At 38.7% G+C, this 19,879-nt stretch overlaps 1 protein-coding gene across 1 annotated transcript in view; it reads right to left on the bottom strand.

Annotated features, from left to right (window-relative positions):
* The window catches only part of MICU2 (mitochondrial calcium uptake 2), a 149,346-nt gene that overhangs the window by 44,567 nt on the left and 84,900 nt on the right, over positions 1–19,879 (bottom strand). The window contains exon 2 of the mRNA XM_050914970.1: positions 17,988–18,135. Within this exon, the coding sequence (XP_050770927.1) occupies positions 17,988–18,135 (148 nt within the window). The remainder of the gene's footprint in view (positions 1–17,987; positions 18,136–19,879) is intronic.

The following is a 19,879-nucleotide window of genomic DNA, read 5'->3' on the forward strand; positions in this document are numbered from 1 at the left end:
GCTTTACAAAACAAGCTTTGCATCTGTCCTTCTTTATTTAGAGCAATCGTTCCTCTGAGGAAACGAGAAATACACAGTGCTGGGCTGAGGCCAGCGTTGGCAAATCTCCATTTCAGAAGAGCAGTTGCATCAGAGCCAGTCAATACCGGAAGGTTTCTGTGAGTAAGGCAGCCCGGGGTAAAAAGGGTGGGATGCTGATGCAGGGAGAAAACATCAAAGGATGACAGTCTTTTAGGAAACTGAAACAGACTGAAAAATTAAGATATGCCAGTTTTCAAAAACCTGTTAAAGAGACCGTGGCACCGAGTCACCAGCAGTGCCAGCAGTTCCAGAACAACCAAAGGCATCAGGGTAAAAGCAGATTTTGTGGTGCTTGCTACAGAGCATGCGAGCAGCTCAGTCCTCACTGGCACTGTAGCAGGAGTCTGTGCGGATGGCAGGGAGAGCAGGGGAACAACTTTTCCTTAGGTATTATCCAGGGAAAGTGACTTGCTCCCAGATCTGTTCTCTTTCTAATAACATATCCAAACTGCAGATTGGAAAAGCTGAGAATAGGTTCAAACTTCCAAGCTTACCACAAAACTTGCACTGCAATGATATACAGCATACAGAAAGTTATTTCTTCCAAAACACCTGAAAAGTCTAACAGGCGTGTAACGGCAGCCCTTGCCTGCAAAAGGAGCACGTGATATGAGTTAAGACTTCACGTGTAACACAAGCAGCAAGAAGCCAAGCAGAGAGCGCAATCACAGATGAGCACCTCCTTGGCAGGAGAGGTTGCCAGCACTCTGGGCTGGTTCTGAGCTCAGGACTGGAGGCAGCATCCAGAGGAAAAATGTGTCATGTGAAATGCAAGTCCTCAAACTCCCAAATAAGCACCTCATGCTTGGTTCCTCTGGCTTCATTTAGATGTCTAAAAATTAGATGCCTAAATCTGAGTTAGTGATCTCTATGGTGCTTTGCTGTAACTATGATGGTGTAAGGACATATGTAGAAAAGGGTTTATAATTAACTTTGAAATCAGCTGCTCCTATTTCAGATCTGAAGAAGAGCTCATATGCCCAAAAGCTTGTCTAATTTTTCCAACTTACAGCAGCTGGTCTAATAAAAGACATTATCTCCGTCTACAAACCTCATCCTCACTAATGACCCCAGGCTCCCTTTATAGTCAAGGGAGAGAAACAGACACAGCAAAAGAACAATTTATTCCAGGTTGAGATAGGTGTCTACTACAAGCCTTGGACTTACCTGTTTCCTTCCATTAACTTTAAAGAGATGCTACAATCACTTGCTCTGACCTGACATTCAGCTTTTATATATCTAAATTGTGTAGATGAATCCTTCTGCACGCAACCAGATAACTTGCACCATGGGTCCTTTTTGTATTTGTTATACTGTAATCTGTTTTTTCCAACCTCCTATCTATCAGCCCAACGTTAGCAGTGCTAAGGGCATGTATTCTCTGTTTTATTAAGAACTTAATCTGATACAAGGGCAAAGTGTACTACAGTTCAAGAGGCAGAGTAGCTGCATAATTGGAGCAATGAAGTATTAAAAAGGACAATTAAGATTACCTGGAAGGTGCTGTATCCATAATACGTTTCTGAGACCAGAAGGGTAGAGAATGACTCCTGCCAACCTACAGAGAACATTATGGAGTTCAGACTTTTGGGATGAATGGCATCTCCTGAATCTGCACAAAACCATGGACCCTCCACAAAAAGCAGGCAGGCAGAGCCTCAACTCAAGAAAAATTCCTAGTATTAGGCTTGAGATGGTAGTCAGTCTCATCTAGCAAAGAGAACAGCATAAGCTAGACCAAGCCTTCAAGAAGACTCAATTCAAAAGTTCAATTAATGAACTTTGATCCTACCCCAAAATAAAGAAGAGATGATTTCTGTAGCATCACTATGCTTTATGTTGTCATCTCCTATTGCTAACAATGACTAGTTTTTCAAATACTATAGTGCTGGAGCACACGCTAGGTTAAGGTACTAACAACAGATGAAGATAAACTATTACAATAGCCTTGTAGCATTAGAGGTTTAATTCTGTTCCTCTACTAGACAGTGTTAGAAGTCATGATCCCTGGCCTAAGGGCTCTGTAATCTACTTTATGGCTAGAGAAGATAAGTATAACAAAAATTAGAAGAACAAATAAAGTAGGATAAGAAGAACAACAATGAAATGACACAGTTAAAAATCTAACTGCATGCACAACTTGAGCAAATTGCATCTTAATTGTAAGCAGAGATTAATCTGGATTCAGAACAAAAATGTGCGCAAATTAATCGTCCCACAATCAAAATGAAGGAAGAAAAGGTCAAGACCTTAACAGCACCAGAAATTGATTCTTACCTCACTGTGTAAGACTTGATTTAAGCTTATGTGCTCAATATAAGCCACCATCACCACTATAGCAACTATCCCTATCGTATCTCATTCAGCCACTTCCTTTACAATTTGTATTCTTCCATATATCTGAAGATCTTCCCTACCATGACTGTTACTTTTCACATGCATCTTACAAAATGTAAAAAAATATAATATACTCAAAGACTAAGCACAGGAATATTAAAGACCGTTAATTATTACAAATTGGATTCACTTGCTGGCAAACATAACTGAGGTGTCAGGTGAAGAATTCATCCTTTGTGTGGGAATTTATCACTAGCATAAAGCTACCTTACTAACCCTGCAATAAGGAAAAAGAGGGGATGTGTCAGAGAGGACTATCTTTTTCACCTTCTTGCTTTGATGCCATTTATCCCCTAAGCAGGAATTGCAAATCATATCAAACTGTGTCAAATTATATGAAGTAACTGTATGGTTTATTTACTGCACTTTGACAGGTAACGAACACTCCAACATGCAAGAATTACAGATAACAAGGCCAGAAATGACCATGTAGGTCACCTACTTTGTCCTATTGCTCCCAACAGACTTTTGCTCATGCATTATCTCATCAGTTTATGTGCACACAAATACATGTTCGCACATTCGAAAGATAGTATTAATACTAAACTGTAGTTTGAGCCTCAAAAGACAATAGTGACATTAATTCAACGGCTTTTTTTATTAAATAGTTTGCTTTTTCTTAAACTAAGTCATCCAAGTACAAACTTCAGGGTACTGTTGATATTGCTTATTCCTAGTGGAACAGAAAAAAATAAAATGTAATAACTTGACATAATTTAAAAATTAAAACTGGAAATATTTTGTGAAAAATTTGAAGTTATTCATGGTATCAGCATGAAAAATGCAGTGCTGTTACCATAATTCTGTTCAGATGTACGGCTTTTATAGCACTTGTGTCCAAGCAGTAAATAGCTGACATATTAGTGCATCAAGCCAATTTAAATTACTGCAGTGGGTAAGTAACCGGGAGCACTGACATTTCACATAAATTCAGTGGGTTCTCAAGAGTCCTGTAAATATAAAAAGCTATTTAGATCCAGTTTATATAGTAGCTCACTTTTTTCCCTGTTTCACCCTATCACATATCAAAACTATTTACACCATCATTAATGCTTTCTTTTTTGTTAAAACAGTATTTTTCTTTTAAAGATTAATTTACTTCCACTACAGCAACATGCAGTAAAAGTTCTTAGAAATATTGCAAAAAATGTTCCAAGAGGTGACAGCTGATTGGAATAGTACAATGGAATTTTGCTAGAAGTATCAGTTTGGGAAACTTCCGTTCATCATATCCCAGCAACCCCTAGTCAGACCTTTGGAAGGGAAAAAAAAACCAGAGAGAAATGGCTGATGTCCTTCTACACTGCTATGGTGAAATCTCATCAGCAGGATGCCCAATTTCTATTGCTGCACTATTCTAATGATGGTGGCAATAGTTGCTCCTGTTTCATTCTCCCAGTGCCTTGCCCTTCCATCAAACGTCTAGAATTTGACTCCTTTAGGGCTGCCCTACATCCTCCACAGACTAAACACATCCTTTCCAACATCTTATTGTTCTTATTTCCTTCCCAGTAGTAACAATTCTAGGGAATATAGCACAAACAGCACCTTTTTGGTGATTGCGAAAGGTGGTCTCAGGCGTTTCAGAGAAGCTCGTGGGAAGACCCATGAAGTGGGGTTCCCTTGTGGTTAAGGGACATGGCCTCATTCACAGAATAGCTGAAGTTAGAAGGGAGCTCTGGAGATCATAGTGGTCATTAGAATGTCCTTATCCTCTCACAGTGACAACTGGAAAAAGCTCAAAGCAGGGTCAGTCAGGGCAGGTTGCCCAATGTCATGTCCAGCTGGGTTTTGAATATGCTTGCAGACATTTGTTTCTAGAAGGGCTATGAATACAAGACATCTCTCTAATTTAATACAGTCACCTGACCAACTTTGCAATAGGAAAATATCAGTTTAGGTGCTTTTGTAACCTACACTAACACCAAATACAAGCAATAGTTGGTAGGTTTCATATGGAGTTTTAGGATTTTTCCCTCTTGCTTATATCAAAGGCAACAACATTCTTAAGCAGTTGAAGACCGTATCCTGGCTTCAGTTCTCACCCACAACCTATAAAGGAAGAGACAGCATTTTTGCCTTATTTGTCAAGACATGAGAGCACTAAGTACCGGATTTAACAGTGAATTTGGGCATTTTATTGAAAGGAAACAATTCTATGTTGGTAATTTCATTAATGAGAGCTCTGTGTTTAAGCTCAAGGCATGGGACATTTTGTCTTGCTGTCAAGAGTGCGGTAAACACCAAAAAAATTCAGAACTTTACTATGCTTATCTTCCAGAACATAAGTCCCATTCATGAACATGCAATTTACAGTGACTAGATGTCTGAGGGCATTGCTATTGAGTTTACAGAACAGTTAATTTGTAAATTATAACCAAGATAAATTCTGCTTAGGAATTAAAGGATTAAGTGAACACCCACTAGATGGTGTTCAGTTACTGCATGGGGTGACCTGGGCTAGTTACAGCTCTAGCTCCTATTCACCTCTGCTTTGCAGGAGAATTTTCTTGAAGAAACAACAAATACATTTGTATAAGAGGACAAAAAGGGATGAAATCACCCTCTTCACTAGAAATTTGGAAATGCTTTAGTAAATTAATTACCACCTGTGCTGAATGTAAGCAGAACTTCTAAAACATATGACAAATCTAAACAAAAGAAAGTACACAAGATTGTTTTGGATCCACTTGCTAATATTCTATGGTTTTACTCAAGATACTTGTATTTTTGCAATTGGTGATATTATCCATCTGTTCCTCATCCTCCCAAACTCTCCTGACAACATCCATTGAAAGAAAAGGGTGAATAAACACTCATCAAAGAAACACAGCCATTTTGCAATTAGTTTTATTAAAAGGATGAACTGAATTACTGGATGTCTATTCCAGTAGAACCTAATGCATCACTTACTTTTTCAGCAGAATTGTAATAATTGCAACTAACTCCCATTAGTGATTAGTGAATCAGCATAAGGAAAAAAAAAAAGAATAAAAGTGCTATTTTAGGGGAAGAGACTTTTGGCATAGGTGCAGTACTGTAGCACTTAACTTCAGATATTTTAGATTCCTGGAGATTACAAGGATGACTAGTGATAAAGGGAATTGCTATTCAGAGCTGAATTAAGCTGATCCTGTCATGTCAGAGTTTCCAAAAGGAACCTTTTCCCTTTATAAGGCTCTGAAGTGCAACCTTACATGAAAATTTTAGGAAGGCCATTTTAATGCAGATGACCCCCGTGATGACATTACTTTTTCCAATTGCCACTGTGAGAAGATAAAGACATTCTAATGACCATGTTTGGGAATTTTCCTACAGAAGAGACTGTCTACTGCTTTGGGCATTTTACTGATCCTGCACAGCCCTACTTCATTACTTCCATAACTCTCCAGGTTCAGGCATTATTGCAATCTCTAGCTTTTCTTTCTTTCTTCCTTCTCACTCTTAATCGGAGTTCCTTTCAGTGGCTGACTTGCTTTCCTTCAGTTGATGGTCCACATGATTCTTGCTTTTACCTTTAAATTAGCCAGGAGTTTCTTTCTACTTCTAAGATTAGCTCATTCTGTTATTAGCACATACAGAAGCTCTGAGCAAACCAGTAACAGCCCCTGCTGAGTCTGACTTGTTTATACATCATTAACATCTGTCACATAGCAATTAACAGATGTTTGGGAAGTTTTCCTGCAGCAGGGGCTCCAAGGGTATGTAAGTGATAACAGAATGCTCCTGTATTTTAAGTTAAGAAAGGTTTATCCTATTTTTGCCACACAAAAAGACTACTGGAGCAATCTAGTTTTGGCTAGTTTCTGAGTACCAGAATGAAGAAAGTTACATAAACCTAATTTGAAATGTTGTCTTTGTTCAGAAGATAAGGTGGTAATGGAAAGAGGAGCAGGATCATGAAAAGTCTGAGAACTCCCCTAGGAGATCAGAGAGAACTGAAGTAATGAGAAATCATAGAAGAGCTTAAAACCAGATGTTAATTGTGCCTTATTGCAGTGGCCAAAATGGTTTGGTTAATTTGCAAGTTAGGGAAAAAAAAATGCTGCCGATAGTATGTTTAATAATAAATTACTGACACGATGTCCATCAGCCTTCCCTATTAGTAGAAAAGAAAGTCTTGCGCACCAACTAGAACACCTCCTCCGCTCCAAAGGGTGAACTTTGGAGACTGAATAAGAGAAGCAAAGATAAGCTGTCTCTTGACCCTGTGACTTCAAACTCCTGACATTCTAAAGAAAAAGAGTTTGGCAGAAAGAAAAAAAAAATCTAGACAAAGATGATCAATAGTCTCTTTCAAAAAAATGAAGTTATTCTTTTCTAGAACTGTCTTATTTCCCCAGGAAAAAAAGCTTTCTCCTCTGAATTCAAATCACCTGATAAAGCAAACCTCAAAAAGACATTTGGCTTTACCCTGGCTTTAATTTTATATTCAGATTTTCTAAAGAATTCTGATCTTATTAAGCACCAGAGGAAACACTGTATTAGGTCTGTCAAAACAGAAATAGAACAGAAATATTTGTTCAGTAAAGATAGACAAATCTAAAAGCATAAATACACTTTACATCAAAATTCCCACTAACATCTTCTCATTTAATTTGTAGCAGCCTTCAGTATACTGGGCTTTTGTGTCCACTGCCTCTAATTATCCTTGCATTGTCTCCTTCCGGCCGTACTCTGCTTCTCTGACAGAACTAATTGCTCCTCCAAGAGTGATTGTGGACTGAAAAAATGAACAATTTTTCCTGTTCCTGTGCAAAGGCGTACATTAGCTGGGGGCATCAAGCCCTTAACCTCCCAAAAGTATATTCTTTGCCAGATCTCTCTTTCTTTGTCTTAATCACAATTCCGTGATTACATTAAAACTTTCTTCACCTAAGAACACAGAAAATAATTTGCTCTACTGTACTACCCTCAGCCTAGCAGACACACGGAGCTGCAAATGAGGACCAAAGCACCTATGGTACTAGAAGCTCTTCTGCATGTAGCAACTGTGAGTAAAGCACAGGCTAAACGAGTTTAAGTGTTTTGCTCTAGTGAGCATTGCTTTGTACCATTTTTCTCCTTGACTGAAGCTGCAGTTTGCCAATTCAGATGTTTCAGCAACAGTATTAATTTAAAAAGTTCCTGACTTCAACCCTTGTTCCTTCCCTTAGGCCATAGTGATTGCTAGCGGATTGTGCTGTGAGCCAGGGAATGAAGCTGGCTTTATAAAAAGAAATGAAATTCAGAAAAGCATGGAATAAAACTACCTACATGAAGCCGTGGAATGGATGGCCTCACCCAGCCAGAGGAGATAAAAGTAAGCTTGGGTTTGCTTAACCTAACAAGACCAGCGCTGAGTCATAATATAATTATCGATAATGTATCACAGGGTTAAGATTCAAAAGGAAAAAAAACCTATTTTAGGTAATGGGACATGTTGGCACAAGAACAAGTGGGTTTAAACAGACAGTGATTAATTTTAGGTTGGGTATCAGAAGAGTTTTCAAGCAACAGAGGAGATGCTGTGTCACCGTTTTCCAATATAAGCAGTAGTTACAAATGATTTTAAATTGAGCATGAGAAATTTATATAAGGTCTATATTTTAAGTTTTTAAACTGCTAAAATAGGAGCTGACTTTTAGAATAGGTATGATAAATTTTGACATACTTAGCCATGAAATGCTGAAAACCAAGCGCTAAGCCATTACATATCACCCTAATAGAGAATACAAATCCTTAAAAACACATTACAAGATATTACATGTTAACTTAGGTGAGCTGTGGTAATAAATACAAGTGTTCTTACAATGGTATGACTAAGCAGATATCCTAGGGACTGTCCTCTTGAAATGAGCATTTATTTCAGCTGCAGAGGAAAGAGACTGAATTGAAATTTGAATCAAATTTTAAGTAGGCGTTTTACAATTCTCAAAGTGGGTGCAAATGAAAAGCAAACAATAGACGGCTTTCTTTTAGTGAAAGAGTAAAGTCATTTTATGTTGCCTACTGTACTTCTAAACTGACCATACTGGTTTAAAAGCTTCTCTTACTTTTTCAACAGCAGAGATTGCCTTTACCACCATACACATCACAAAAACCATTACTCTTTTCTGCTAAACAGTTGCTCTCTTTTGCCAATTCGAACAAAGCCAGAGAAGCAGATGAAATTTTTGAACATTAGGTTTTCTATTTTCTCCCAAGAAAGTGACAGCAAAACCGAAGTGAGCTCTCACATTCTCTATCACCAAAAAATCCACGGAGAAGAAATAATTGCTATGTCAGGGTGTGGGTGACTGTTCATAAGTTGTCAGACACAGTAAATAAATACAGCCCCAATGGAAAAGCAGATGTCCATCCACATGAGACGAAATGACTAATTTTAGTATTCTCTATTATAAGAATCTGCTCTGTCAGGCTCACAACTGTTTGGATCCAGTCCACAGTTAAGAACAAACACACCTCACCCTTCCCCAGGAAAACAAAAAACAAAACCAAAAAACATTTGGAGAGGAACAAAAAAAGACAAAAGTCGTCTGTTTTCTGGAACTGGCAGTTTCTCCGGTGGGATACGTGACTTACTTAGCGCTTGCCAATACCAATGCAGCAGCAAGACTCCACTGTCCCAGTAGTTCCAGCAGTATCAGAGGTATTGGTGCAAAGGACATGAATTCAAGGCTTGAAAAGAAGGCTAGCACTTGGGAAAATGAGCTGTATCATACTGAAAACTTCAAGTGTCAGCTCTTCTGAAAGACAACTGAAATAGTCTGGATAAAGTCAAACGGCAGCTGGCTTGGTCATGTTTTATATTCAAATTCCATACAAGGAGCCCATTTTTTAATTTTTATTAAGCCAGGCAGGACCGCAGCTCTTGGTTAACAAAGTCCCAGGATACTGGCATTTTCTATATACTGATAAGCTAACTAGAAAAACCAAGAACGGCCAATTAGGATGCATTTGGACCTAGTAACGATGCTGAACTACCTTTCATCTGGTAAGAACCAAGGCAGGATTTGTTGAAAAACGTGGTATCTTTCGTTAGCTATGGCTGAAAAATCCTTATGCTTTCAGGTGCACAAGCCTTTTCCAGGTCTGAGAGGAAAGATATTTAACTAAAGACATAGCCAGCAGAATGACCAGGTGCTCGCCAGTATTATGGATGGCGGTGTGAGGACCAGAGCTCTCTGATGGACTGGACAACGTTGGAAGATTGATTCGATTACTAAGAGTTCGCTCTCGGCTGTATTCTCCTCTGCACTAACGAAGCTGGTAAGCCCAAGAGAGGGCACTGCCATGTAAGCAGGTGACTCTAACAAGAGAAACCTGTGTGTTTTACACATGGAAAAAAGTCTTTGAGCTCAGTATTTGCTTTTGTTTCACAGTGGATGAGAAAGGCTACTGAGCGCAATCTGTGCTATAACCCACTGCAGGTGCAGAGCTGGGGAGTAAAAAAAGAGAGCATAACCCAGGTAGGTTCTCCCTTAGGAAATCGATGCCAGTGTTTGCCAAACAGGGAGCAGTGGAACTTCTCCAAGGTCTCCCTGGAGACCCCAGCCGTTTGGCAAGTAAGGACAGCTCCTCTCATCTACCAAAGCAGGCTGCAACACCTTGCCTGCTATTATTGCCTAGAAGGAAAGTGATTGATACTCGATGGTTCTACCTTAGATATTTAAAAACAAAACCCATAATGCAACATTTCTTATGAGAACATGCCGGGGGGGGGAATCAGTCTATATCAAGATTACTCAAAAAAGGATAAATCATATGACTAATATAATAAAAATTCAGCGTTGGCCTAAGGAAAAGCAAAGAATCATCAGCACCAAGAGTTACAAACAACTGAAAATGTGAGGCTAGAACGCATGCTAGATTTTGGCAGGAGCCCGACCTGCACTCCTGGCACCTCCTATCGTCCACTGAGGGTCTGCCAGATCCCCATCAGTTCTAAATATCTGAATGCAACCCAAGGAATTTTAAAAAACAGATTGTATTTCTTAGGTACAAACCAATACCTGTCTGTGTTAAGGACATATGTTGCAAGAAATTAAAATACATTTAAGAGTGATAAAAATTAATTGAGTCTGATTTTCACGCTACATCTGTTAAGACTTAATTGTCAGTTAAGCAGGATGTTTCAGAACTGATTAAGTTCCACTGAATTTATTAAAAAAATAATACTGAAGTAATCTGTCAAAAAGTATTCAGAACCCGTGACAGAAAAAATCCCAGAGATATTTTCTGTGGTATGCCGACAGTATGTTATAAATGTAGTTGAAATAGTGTGTGGTGTTCTACAAAAATAAAAAAACTTTACAAATAGGAAAAATATTCAGAGACCAAGAATGATTGTACGAGTTCTTGAAATTTGCTCATATGTATAAAAAAAAAAAGTGACTTCTCTGTTAAGTATTTTAAATATCACGGTAGCATGTCACAAAACTGGAATACTTGACTAAAGCAGAAACTGTTGCAAGACTTCTGAAATTCTAAGGCAGCCGATGTTTATACAACAAGCAGACTCCTGTTATTAATAACCAGATCTTTCCATTACTTGTACTACAAGTATTCTGTATATGCACAATATATTTTCATTCGTTTCAAGGAATCTGTTTTCCATTCAGATGCCATTAAATAACCAATAACTTTCACACTTTAAATAACTAAATCCTTCAAGATGTGTGTTGAGACCACTTGCCTCTTGCTTGCAACTCTGCTGAAGCCTGACCAGTTTTATTATTGGTGCTATTTTTGTGCTGAGTTTTAAAAAATTGCTTTCATTCATTGAGAAGTTGCAATATATCTTCTCATTAACAATTGTTTTTCAGAAAGCTAAATAGCTAGTAATGTATTTTCAAAACATAACATCTTGCCATTTTTACCTAATCAGTAAGCACTGCAGTCAATTGAGACAAGAACTCTGATTCTGCGTCATTCTCCAGCTAGTCAGCAATGCCACAAAGGGAAAAATAAGAATTAATCACAACAAAGCCACGAGCTTATTATAACCTTACTGTCGTCTCATGCAGACATAACCACAAAAATACAAATGTAATTAATACAATGTCAGTATAATTTTAAGGATCAAAAATATATTTTCCTATTTAACCTTACAAGGAATGTATCCCAGGTGCCTTCAGCACTATCTCATAACATGGTTCAAGGCATGGAAATGGAATGGGGAAGAAAAAGGACACCTTTTCCCTGTGCAATGATATGCTAAAACCTGCTTCTTCTTAGGTGACTTTGCTCCATGGTTCCCTTTCCTCCGAACACCACTGCTCAGTCCTTCCTCCTGCTCCCTGATCTGACCGTGCACGCTTCCTCGCTGCTGCAGCCGCAGGGGCTACAGCACTGGAAGCCAGCTCTTGCCTAACACCTCTGCTCTAATTGCAGCACCTCTTGCATCTATTTTTCGGACTCTCAACCTAACAAGTTTTTCTGAAAAATGAGAGCAAACAAATAAGTCAGTGCAGTGACCAGTGGTTAATACACCAAAAAAGCAGCCTGGCCAACAGACCAGATTTGATTGCTGCTGGGCGGAGGACTCCATTTCCCCTCAAGAATCCCATCTCCGATTCTGTTACGTAGTGCCTCGTGATACAACGGCTATGAAAATGCATTAGTCTTTATTTTGATTTCACAACAAAGCTTATGTCCAGACATAAATACACATTATCAAGTTTATAGTAATTTCTGCAGTATTTCTACTGTTTCTAGATAAAGAACTATTTCCCTTCAAATTAATTTTTAGATAAACCAATCCCATGAAGATCATCGGTGTTGCATCAGACAGCCTATGTAATTAAGTTATCAGTGTTAACACACTATTGCTGAGGAGAAAAGAAGAAAAAAATCTTATTTAGCTTATCTATTTACCAACAATTGGCTGAGGTACAACATTTTATCCAGAACGATCTAATGTTTTATCCAGAACATCAATTTTAATGTTGTATTTGGACACTTAAAGGAAAGTAAAAGGCCAAATGCATACAATATGTTACTTTAAAGACTTTCTTAGGGTTGTGGGAGGATTTCCTAATGCTGTTTGAGTGATGAAGGATAGCTGAAGATGAAAAACTCACAGTATGGGCTAGTTACAGAAGCAGAAATTTTCAGCAATCTGCTTATCTTTGCTTATGTGTGCAGATCCCTCAACAGGAACATTACTTTCCTTCACTCATAACCCCACTTTAAGAAATGAGTAAACAATGATGACTAAGAAGCTTTGGCTAGAAAACGCTGATTTTTTTTTCATTTTTCTAAAACTCCGAAGAGATTCATATAATGGCCTTAAACCATCATGTTGCTTCTTCGCCTTTGCTTCACTTTACCTTCCATCTAGCACTGGGCAAGCGGTCATCTCTGTCCTGCATATCCCAGCTTGCACAGTTCTCTACTGTGTTTGGAGGATTTGAGCAACAACAACTTATCAGTGCTAAAAAATACTAAATGCAGAGATAAAGAGAAAACGATCTCTTTGTTAACACATTAGAAATTCAAGAGGATTGAATTCAGTTCCCAACCGTGCCAATGGCTCCCCATATAACATTTCAATCCTCACTTCCCATATGAAGCTTCATCACTTACACAAACTTAAATCTTACGAATCCTAGGTTTTAGATCTGACACTCAGGCATGACTCATATCAGTCTGATTAGCTATTGTGTATGAAATTCAGGTCAAAATGAAGACACTGAAGTATAGGCATCTGAACTCCCACTAGAGGCAAAAACTCAAGATCCAGAAACAAAAAGACTGACTCAGCTCGTTCTGAAGTGCCCATCTACTGGCTGGTCCCTCTTGGCTCTCCAAACCCCACCGACTGCACCAGCACTGATCTTCACTAAGGACAATGGAGAACCCAATTTTCTAGCCATCGCAGCCTTGCACTGTATCCTTCCTCAGATTCACTCACAGTCATGACCACGCCGATGCTGTGACAACATGAAGCCACACATCATATCAAACCTGCAAACATACCATAACCTTGCGCCAACCATGTTTTCACAGAAAGCTTAACCAACTCAAACTACTTCTCCCAGCAAACTTACAACATGCTAATACTCACTGACAGATAGGACTCTACCACGGAAATACTGCCTCTGGCACCCTGATGCTATAGAACACAGGAAAATCTGTTTTACTGCAGATAAAGGAGTGGTTCGGGACGCGAAGATGCTATGATACATTAAATCTGGACTGAGTATATACAGAAGGATCAAGATCTTTATTTACCAGGTATCAATTGTTATCAGATAAGCTAACCTGAACGTTTGTCTTCTACTTGAAAGAGGAAGGTATTTCTGGAATAGAATAATCTTCTCCAGAAAAATGAACATAAACACAGTCCAGATTTAAAGTACTGCAAAATCGTCATTTTCTGAAGGATTCTTGTATCTGTAGTCCTTTTCAAAATTTAATATAGATTTTCTTATATGTTCTACAACAACAGCACACCAGGGATGATATTTCCATGGAAAGCTCTAACACAATATTGGCTGTATAATCTGGAATATGAGCCTAAGTATGCACAACTGTGTAAAACACAAGTTTTACTTGAAGCTGGAAAGGTCTTTTAAAAATTATCCTGCATTGCAATGAAAATTCAGTGTAAGTCAGCTGAGTCTTATCCTTCTTATACCTGTTATCTTAAAAATGCTACAATTTCTGATGCAACACAGCAAGTTCATATTATTCTTATTAGATTTTACGAGACATTGAGAAGTTTTTACATCATGATAAGAAGAGTAACAGAAAACATTTTTTCACTAAACTATCATTGCATCAGATATGACGGTTTAAATGAATATCCCACTGATTACCCAGAAGAACTTGGCTGGTTTTGCAATGGTTTGCCACGCATCCTTGTGGTAAAATTGTTTTAACACAAGATTACATGGCATATAGCCATGAATCCAAAAATCCCAACAGTGCATTTAGTATGCACTGCGTTAACTGGTACAAAACACTGTCGTAGGTGTTTTGTACTGGCATAAATGCTGTGCCACACTACCACATCTCATTTACTCTTTGTCACTGTTTATAAGGAGGTGGCTGCTGCCTTCCATAAAATAACTAACGGTAACAGAATTAAGCAGATATTTACAAAGGTAATGCAGTGTGAAACACTGCATCTAAAAGCAAGCAAATTTTTTTTTGGACCGTGCCTTTCTTCCTTTATAGAGCTCTTTGCTTTGTCAATATGCAGAACAAAATAAGTCTGTCAGGAAACCCTGCATTTGTTACCAGCTCATTCTCCTTAGATGGCAGGACTGTAAATATTTTTCTTCATTATCACCCTGACAGTAAATAACTTTGCAGGTGTGATTTAATCAACAGGAATCCCAAGATTTCACAATTTTTGGCCTACCTTAAAGAAAATGAGTAATAGAGAAACCCATGAACCAGGAAACAAATGTGCAGAACTAGTGAACTAAGACCTATCAAGCAGGGTTCAAGATCACTTGGGTTGGATGACAGTTGATATATTTGCACTACAGTTCATCTGTTTTCTTATCTAGGAAAGTGTTCTATAATAAATCATAATTTATTGCATGTTTTGCAACCTTGTCAAAGGGCACACCTAAGATTTTTGCTTCAGTAATAAATTCCACCCAACTGTGTACAGGAATTCACTCGACAATCTGGACATAGCTAAAATATTTTGGTATTTTCTAACATCAGCACTTTTGATCTAGCACCAACAACTCATCTAGTTTACACATCACCATATTTACTTTCTTCTAAATTTAATTATGCTTAAGAACTAACAGGCGATTTCAATGTAATTCTCCAATGACAATCACCAGTGAGCAAAAAACCCCAAGGCTGTTGGCCAAGGACCCCTATTCCCAACCTGTAACTGCTTCTCATCCCCTCTTTTCACTTGCCTTTTTCCCCTTTGGGAGTGTTTATTTCTGAATAGGAACAAAGCAACAGAATGCTGTGATCAACCTCAGCAATATTTCTTGGTGTACACAGCTAAATTGTTCATGAGGCTGGTCATATGTTCCTGCCTATTATCTCTAAAAAAGACAGTAGAAACAAAACTTTAGAACAGCCCTAAGCCTTCCATATTATTATATACAGCAACCAACTGGCAAACTCCAAGCAAATATTTATGAAGACGAATAGTTACTACCAGGGTGCTTCAAATTCTTCCAAGAGGTTTTTTTTATTAGTGATTAATCAAAAATAGGTAGAGAATAACCAAATCATTACAGCTTTAAGTTCAGCATTATAAGACTCACCATTTGTATGCAGTATCACATGTTAAAATTGCATCTCAGTATGCCAGAAAGTGAAGGGCTTCCTAGGATTAGTGGTGGCATGCCTGTTTTCCTTTCTAAAACCACTGTTCAGGGTGAAAGGGAATTAATTTTATGATATAAGCAGAAAGTTTCCAAAAATAATTGCTGCTCTGCTATGAAGTTCACCATCTTGATCTACTCTGAATATACCTGGACAGACACTTGAGATAGGCCTGTTCATTTTCCTCCTATGAAACTCTTCTAAACACAAGGAACAAACCACTGCCTTTGAAATAATTAAAACACCATATTTCTCTGCTAACAAATGCTATGTCTGTTTGCAGTTACAAGAAAACCTAAAATCCCAAGCAATATGACTTGAAGAGAATTGCTTACCATTATGTTTATGCTACTGGCCAAAGAACCCACACCAATGACAGTTAAAAAAATGTTTAGGAGCATTAGATTCAAGTACTAATATTTTTCTATGAATTATCTATGATGCTATTGTTGTAAGCCTGACCTCAATTTGAAATGCTAAATATGCGTTAGTGCAAAGATTTTTTTTGTTCATGTGTTTTTTCTTGTTACTTTTTTCTTTTCTGTTTAACGCTGTTTCCTACTTGTATTAGCGAAGTAACTGAAATTAACTTGGCTGCATTACAAATAAATCTTACCCGCATACCACTTCATTAAAAATCTGCACGTGTACTATTATAGTTGGAGTAACCAATTAATATGTATGAACTGCTAAGACTGAAAAACACTTATTTCTCTAACCTTGCTTGCACAGACAACTGTCTGAAACCCACACCTTCAAAACTGAAAATTTCAGTATTCACTGTCTTTCAGTGCTTCAGGCTGGAAAACTCAAAAGAAAATCCCTTCTAGGTTTTTAACTTAAAGACCTAAGTTTTGAAGGGGAAAGAACTCTTTCTGTTAGCCATATATTAAAAAAAAAAAGTTATTTTGAGAGTCTCCATGACTCTCAAGGTCATAAAGTCCTTCTAAGGATTTATATTCAGTTTTGTATAATATTAGAAGTTGCGTGTCAGCAGTGAAGCCGTGTATCCTCATCACCTATAGATTTTTGGCAGACACAAGAAAACTTCTTTTATTACAGATTCTTGTGTCCTATTCTTTGACCACTGGCAGCTCAGTAAACTCTGTTCTGCCCCAGGTTTCCCAGAGGCTTGAATCAAAGTGCGTTCAGGTCTCCTTCTTCCTCCCTGTCTCTCAAGCCTTTCCACAGTACCTTGAATTCCCTTCTGTATTTCCTGTTCAATACCCCCAAACCACTCGGACATTTGCTGCTAGCTGGGCAGAGCATCCCAGGCTATGAATGGCTTTTACTAGACAACGTGTTCCCCTGGTCAGTATGTGCAGACTGCAGCAAACAATGATTAAAGTTGGGATTTCCCCCCCTTTCTCTCACCAGATGTACTAACAGAGTATTTGTCATCTGAGTGACAATCCTCTCGGAAACTTGGAGAACTTAACCTTTCTAAAGCAAAACATTCTTGGGAAAGCTGTACAAGCCAAATTTTTGGAGAAAAAACATATATCATTTTAAAAAAGCACTATTACATGGAAATTACAGAAGATGATACAAAGACAAATAAAAGAAGCTTAAGGAATGGGGCAGAGTTAATGAGGCCAGAAAACCAGGAGGAAAGGAGGACAACAACCTATGCACTTTTTATTTGTGTGCTGGTCCTATCTTCTCCTCAGAAAGCATGCTTTCAAAAGTACTTTTTTAAAAACATGCATACAATTTTGATTTGTTCTTAACTAAGTTTTGTATAAACCAGAGGAGATTTGAAACCAGACACCTAGAGCTGAGCTCAATGCTTCATTACACTCATTCAAGTCACTCCCATCACTGCCTCTTCTAAGAAAAAAGGTCACAGAGTACTTACTGGTGAAGCAGATAGACAGATAACGGCGCCAGGAATGGTATGAACACTATTATATTACTGTCCTACTATTTTCTGTGGCATGTAAGTAATTGAGGAACTACATACTGATCAGAAATGTAAATTATTCAGAGACGTAATGTCAGCATCAAGTCACCAGATTTCTAAATCATCAGCCTCACATCACTGGTGTAAAGGGTGGTGGTGCCTGTGAGAATCCATATGCACAACATTTATAAATTGGCTTCTGCTGATTCATGTCAGGTAAAGGATCTTATCCCAGTGATTTGCAAATTACATCTTTAAGGGGACCTGCAAGTTTCTTTTCCTTCACAAATACAATGATGAGAAAACAACTTACGTTCAACTTGATCAAACATTACTGAGAACAGGAAATCTCTTGGTGTCATGTAATATTCTCCTTCATATTCCAATGATGCAAAATGCATGAAGCGATGCTTCCGAAGAGACAGCCTTTCGTCCCTTTCCGCATTAATGACATCTTCCTTCTGAAACAGAAAAAAAAAAATCCTTGCAGAAAGATGGTTGCATTTGTAGACCAACTCTGTAATTAGAAAGAATCCTATACCCGATCTTGATTAACCTCAATATTTTGTGGGTAGCCACAACAAGAGACTACCAGGAATTGAAGCTTTTATGGCACGGTCTTAATGAATGACATGCTTATATGACATTCAAAGTATTTTTGGCTTCACTGAGAGCACGCCTTAACAACACGGCTGAGCCAAATTAACGGCTTGCTGTCACCAAAGGCTGCCCTTGCTTCCCACTCCCCCGCTCTTGGCCATATGGTCCTGCATCTCCTTGTTTGCCAGCTCTGCTACTTGTTGGACTCTTTCTGAGCCAAATTCAGCTCACTAACTCAACAAAAAACTAAACTGACCAAACAGCAAATAGTATTTTGCCAGGTTAGTGACTGGCTCAGCAAAGGTTGAAATGGGCTCTGCATCCGTGCAAATATCCACTCCTGAAGTTAATTATCAAGTTGTGGAGCAACTCCTAAGATGGGAGAATAACAATGTTCTAGTTTAAGTATGGGCCTATCTTTCAGAGAATTTAGAAAAACGGGAAAAGCAGTGAAAACACCGACAAGAGAGTCAGAGATTGTATCCCCAAACCCAAAGAGTCAACTAGTTAAGCAAACAAAAAAACTTCCAATTCCCCCCTCCCTTAAATATTGAGAGATTCATGATGGAAATCATACCAGTTGACACTCTGATGAGTAGTAACAGCACTTACTGGCAGCAAGGGAGGACACAGACACAGTGAAACAGAGACATTTACATTTTAGGATTTCAGAGATAGTAAGTGACAACAGGAAAACAAGACACTCTAAAATTCAGAACACACTGTGTGTATTTGAACATTAACCATGGAACAATTTTACCACCAGCAGCATCACTCAATTTTAGGACTGTTCAAAGATGTGAGAAAGTGAAGGAAAAGCAAGAAAATCCAAGGCTAAGTACCAAGATCCCAACTTGAATATACTTGAAACAAGACAGTAAAGAGCAAGATGGATCTGCAGCTAGGTCTGTGCCCGTGGCATTACTCGGTGTGTTGCAGATGAGCGGGTACAACCTAGGGCATGGCCTACTGAGGTGCTGCATCACATCTTCCAGCAAACGATCACTATTTGTTTATGCAGCTTTCAGTTTCTGGATCATTCCTATGGACTGCTTGCCATTTGAGCAGTCCAGTATAGTGCTGGTGTATGCTGCATTTTGCAAATTGGGTTACTCCTGAGACAGGGCAGTGTAAGCGGCTCCTGGTTGCACTCAGACCAGCTGCAGGTGCAGCAAGGGTCTCACCAGTTGATGTTAAAACACAGGGTCTGCTGTGCTGAGTGTGTTCATGGGGTGAACTATGGGACAGAGACAGGCAGACAGTGTGTGAATGGAGGAGGGGGAGACCAGTGGGAACACCTTGCCTGGTTTTGCTGAAGTCAGCACTGGTTATAGCGACATGCAAGGTAGCAGACACCCAGTTGCATGGGAGGTTGTTACGAAAGTCGGGAACGTGCACAGATATTCGCAAATAGCGTAGCAGGTAATGGGACGCCTGTGTGTTTGTGCTCACACATCCAGGGAGCGGGCAAGTGAGAAGGGAATGGGACTCTCTGAACCACTTAAAAGCTGCAATCAGATTTCTGACACTTCTGTTTTAACTTGTTATTCCTCCAGGATGGGGACTTCTAATTCAGCCTCCTCTGCTGAGTTCGAACAATTGCAG

This window comes from Gymnogyps californianus, chromosome 1 (genome assembly GCF_018139145.2).
Source record: "Gymnogyps californianus isolate 813 chromosome 1, ASM1813914v2, whole genome shotgun sequence".
NCBI lineage: Eukaryota > Metazoa > Chordata > Aves > Accipitriformes > Cathartidae > Gymnogyps > Gymnogyps californianus.